The sequence below is a fragment of the Rhodamnia argentea genome, chromosome 2 (genome assembly GCF_020921035.1).
Source record: "Rhodamnia argentea isolate NSW1041297 chromosome 2, ASM2092103v1, whole genome shotgun sequence".
NCBI lineage: Eukaryota > Viridiplantae > Streptophyta > Magnoliopsida > Myrtales > Myrtaceae > Rhodamnia > Rhodamnia argentea.
The window spans coordinates 31,956,130-31,960,942 of NC_063151.1; the positions used below are offsets into that span (position 1 = coordinate 31,956,130).

The window sequence follows — 4,813 nt, forward strand, 5'->3', positions numbered from 1 at the left end:
AAGAGGCATATATTTATTTTGGCTGTAACTAGACCTGTCAAACGGGTTGGTCGGGTTTGGTAAAAAATGATATGACCTAAATTGACCCATTTAATTTGTTTTGATCTATTTTAATGTAATACAAATCAACCAATTCAATCCATATCCAATTCATACCTAACCGGACACGACCCATAATACTTAAGCACGTCCATATTTAATCCAATCTATAAAAAAAAAAATTTCTTATGATTTTTTAAAAAAATTATAAAAAGCGCATGTGCTTGTGTAATTATCTTTCTATAAAAAGCGCACGTGCTTGTATATGCCAAAACCACATCCCTGAAGACAGTGTATAGCCGTGGAATCAAAGAGAACCAAATCATCCATGGACTTTCTTTTTAATGAATGTAACTTGTTTTTAATTAATGTAATAGTAACTTGTTTTTTCATCTTCATGCAAGTATACCATTTGCAGAACTTTCACTTTCAACTTTTGCATTTTGTCTTTCCTTTAAAAGACAAGTCATTTCCTGTGCAAGATCACCAAGAACCCATTTCCCAAAAAAAAAAAAAAAAAATCAACTTTTGGTGAAATGTTTTTCACGAGAAAATTATCCAAAATGCCCTAAGCCTGCTGCACTTTTATCAATTCGATCCCAATCTTTTAATTGTCCAATTAAGTCATAAATCTTTTTACATTTTACCAATTGAGTCAATCCTGCTAATTTTGACCGTAAAACATTGACGTGAACGTTGGTTGTCCTACGTGGTACGACCGACACCGACTTGGACAATATTTATTTATTTTTTAATTTTTTCTTAGTTTGTTATTAATTATTAAATTTTCTTTTTAGTTTTTTTTTTAAAATTTTTTACAACCACTATCAGGATGTCCTCCTACAAACGAAGACAATCTCGTCCTATTTGTGGTTCGCCGAAGAACTTAAAAGCAAGTAAGGCGAGCAACAAGGGTTCAGTGAGTAATACATCTCTTCTAAGCAAACCGAACATCCACTATGCACATATAAAGTAACACCAGAAACTCATCAGTCAACCCCAATGTATAATATATGTACCCAATCAAATATAAGTTATTTCATTTTAACAAAATTTTATACAATTCAACATGGCTGACAAGGTCGCCGGTTGACCAGCATCGACCATAGGCGAGGGCATCATAGCCCTTGCTCGGACTAGGCAAGGGCATCGGGCCAATAGGGGAGGGTGTTGGCTCTCGCATAGATCCGGGCGAGGGCACGGAGGCCCTTGCCCAAACCACTCTCACCTATGGTTAGCGACCACAATTGTTAATAATCGAAACAAATAAAATAAATAAAAAATTGAAATAAATATCAAAACATTATTAAAATTATTCATGTCAACGTCAGCATTGTGACGTTAAACGGACGGTGTCCACCTCAGCAATTTCTAGGTAAAATTGGTTGGATTGACTCAATTGGCAAAGCGTGAAGAGGTTTAGGATTCAATTGACACAGTTAAAACGTTTAGTGCAATAGGTGTATGACTTTTTGGATAACTTTTCCTATTTTTTTTTATGCGGAGAACTCCCCATTTTTTGTGAAACACCCGTTGTCCATTATAGAAAGATGCGAGGTAATTAACACTAAAGAATCATGATTACCATTATTACTAGTGACAATAATTCTATTGATAATCCTTTTTTCATTCAAGAGTTTTATTAAGCTTCATAGGACTTTCTGTGCCTGTTCAGAGGTGTTTTATTGAGTATACAAGGATCGATGTGTGCAAGAGAGACCTGAATAAGGAAGAAGAAATCTGACTAAACACCACGATAAAAGTAAAGTGCGATAAAGATAAGTGCTGATAAGCTAAATTATAGAGCAAAGGATACGTTTTTTTTTATTGATGATTGATCGGTCATTAACAAAAGTCGTCTCCGACTATTTATAGCCTAGTACAAGGTATAACGTCGCTTGCGGTTACTTTCTTGCACCTTATCCCTAAGTTTTCGGACTGACTTCGATAACTGATCTCCTTATCCTTTAAACAGCTTAAAGCACTAATTTAACTGCTCCGCATTTTGGCCCAAAAAAAAAAAAAAATTGCTCCGCATAGCTTTCGGTGTAACAAACCGAATTCATGGTGTCGCCGACGTCCATGTTTAACCGAGTGTCGGTTTGCCGTGCTCTCGGCTACCAACGTATCTTCTCGTGGGCTTCGTGACCTCCCCGTGGGCTCTATGACTATTTAAGGCCCACCTATCCAATTTTTTTTTTTTTTTGGTCGAACAGAGGGTCTACTCTTAGATAAAGAAGTAAATCCATATGTATATCCTATGTTTTTCCTCTTACAAGTCGTCACATGATTGCTTTCTTTTAAGGCAACTCTCTCTATTTTTTCCAATTACGGGAAAAAAATCCGAAGTTAAGACAAGTTACTGTAAAAGATATTCAGATACGCATTCCCATATGCAGCATGTAGATTGACATTTATGAGTCGAATACAAGAAAAATGTACAAACTAGGAGAGCCAAATCTGATACATAATGTCATTTGGGAAATAAAAATCTAGCATTTATGAATGTTCCCAGCTATTATGTCATTTAGATTCAACAAAAATGTAACTCAAGTTTAAAAACATGCGGAAAAAGAAAAAGATGCAGATTTCGATAGTTAGATAATGTGTACATAAAACAATAATTAGGAAAAAATCCAATGTAATATCAGATTATGAAGTGAATTAATGGCTACTTTAAGTAAGATTTCCACTTTTACAGCTTTGAACCTGCCAATTTAAAATCAGATTTTCTTCCATATTAGCTCTCATCAGTTATGGCCTTCACACACATGAGTGCATGCTTTCTTTCTATAAAAAGGCACGTGCTTGTGTCTACCAAAACCACATCCCTGAAAGACACTATAGCTGTTGAATCAGAGAGAACCAAAATCATCCATGGACGAGGCCAACGAGAAAAAGGTTGTGGTGGCCATTGTCGGCGCGGGCCCTTCAGGCCTGGCGGCGGCAGCGTGCTTGAACCGCCAAGGTGTGGCCAACATTGTGCTCGAGCGAGACGATTGCTCCTGCTCTCTTTGGAGAAAGAGGGCATACGATCGATTGAAGCTCCACCTAGCCAAGCAATTCTGCGAGCTCCCCTACATGCCCTTCCCCTCCAAGTCACCCACATTTATCCCTAGGGACCAATTCATAGAATACCTCGACAGCTACAAGTCGCATTTCGGGATAAAGCCGTATTGCGGACGCTCCGTGGAGAGCGCGTCATACGATGACCAGATTGGCAAGTGGCGGATCTTGGCGAGAAACACTGGCTCGGGCGAGCACGAGGTCTACGTGGCGGAGTTCTTGGTGGTGGCGAGTGGGGAGAACAGCGAGGGCGCTATGCCGGAGATTGACGGCTTGGAGAGCTTCGGCGGGGAGGTGATGCACTCGAGCGAGTACCGGAATGGGAGGGAATTCGGAGGGAAAAACGTGTTGGTGGTGGGCTGTGGGAACTCAGGAATGGAGATTGGATATGACTTGTGGAGCCATGGTGCCAACACTTCCATTGTTGCTCGAAGTCCCGTATGCCTCTTTCCTTCTTTAGCAGGGGATTGACATTAGAGAATTTTAATATTTTCTAGGATATTTGATCGCGAGCTTCATTCAATATCATGCATGCAAAAAGAATGTGCTAGCGTTAGCGAATTACTTTGACACCATGAGCAGTAAATTTTCATATATTCAAATAATCACAAGTAGAGGATTTGCAGGTGGAAGTCGTTACCAAGGAAATGGTGTTTCTTGGCATGGTTTTGTTAAAATTTCTTCCATTCCGAATCGTCGACTTCTTGATGATGCTACTTAGCAAGCTGATATATGGTGACTACTCCAAGTACGGCCTTCGGAGACCGAAAAATGGTCCATTCCATCTGAAAGCAGTGACCGGAAGATCCCCCACCATCGACGTCGGGGCGATGAGGGGGATCAAGAACGGAGAAATCAAGGTAGAATAAGTAACTATCGGTGTTTTTTTTCCCCCTCTGAGATAGAATTTGAAACCTAGTCAAAAGTTTGTCAAACCTTCTCAAGTTATAATAAAAGCAACTGATGTAGGTTTTCCCCCCCATCAAAAGCATTAAAGGGAAGCTGGTCACGTTTATAAATGAGACAAGAAGTCGATTTGAGTCCATAATCTTTGCCACTGGCTACAAAAGCAACGTGCGGAAATGGCTCCAGGTAAATTCCACTTATTTTAAACTCTTTTCCTTAAGTCACCTACTAATAATAACTTTATCTGTTAGAAGAAAAAATAGAATCAATCGACAACTTTTCCTTGTTTATCTTAATATTTATGGCGGCTTGATTAGGGTGGAGATGACCTTTTCAACGATGACGGTATGACCAAGGTCCGGCACCAATGGAAAGGAGAAAATGGCTTGTACTGCATCGGTTTCTCTCAACAAGGCCTGTTCGGCATCTCTGCCGATGCGCGGAATGTAGCGGACGACATTAGCTTCAAACTTCAACGTCGGAGGAAGGGTAATGCTTGGGATGTTGCGCATGGAATGATCAGCTTGTACTGATGAAGGGTAATGCTTGGGATGTTGTACATGGAATGATAAGCTTGTACTGGTGAATAATAGAGGGTACATGATAACATCGCCGTGTAAACGGGAATCAAGCATCATCAAAGGCAAAATAAATGAAGTGTTTTGGCCGTCTTTTGATGCGCAAGGGCTTGCTTGCCCATAATTGGGACCAAAATAAGATCCACCAAGAAAGATTTGACAACCTCTCAAAACCCTCTCCCTCTATTTAGGAAAAAAAAAAATTTAACATTCCTTGTTGAGAT

The 4,813-nt window shown here is 39.6% G+C and overlaps 1 protein-coding gene across 1 annotated transcript; it reads left to right on the forward strand.

Moving 5' to 3' along the window:
- The first annotated feature begins 2,916 nt into the window (after nucleotides 1-2,916).
- On the forward strand, nucleotides 2,917-4,544 carry LOC115736743 (probable indole-3-pyruvate monooxygenase YUCCA10). The gene is made up of 4 exons (XM_030668572.1): nucleotides 2,917-3,543; nucleotides 3,732-3,965; nucleotides 4,075-4,197; nucleotides 4,329-4,544. The coding sequence occupies exons 1-4, from the start codon at nucleotides 2,917-2,919 to the stop codon at nucleotides 4,542-4,544; spliced, it is 1,200 nt and encodes a 399-aa protein (XP_030524432.1).
- Nucleotides 4,545-4,813: the final 269 nt, after the last annotated feature.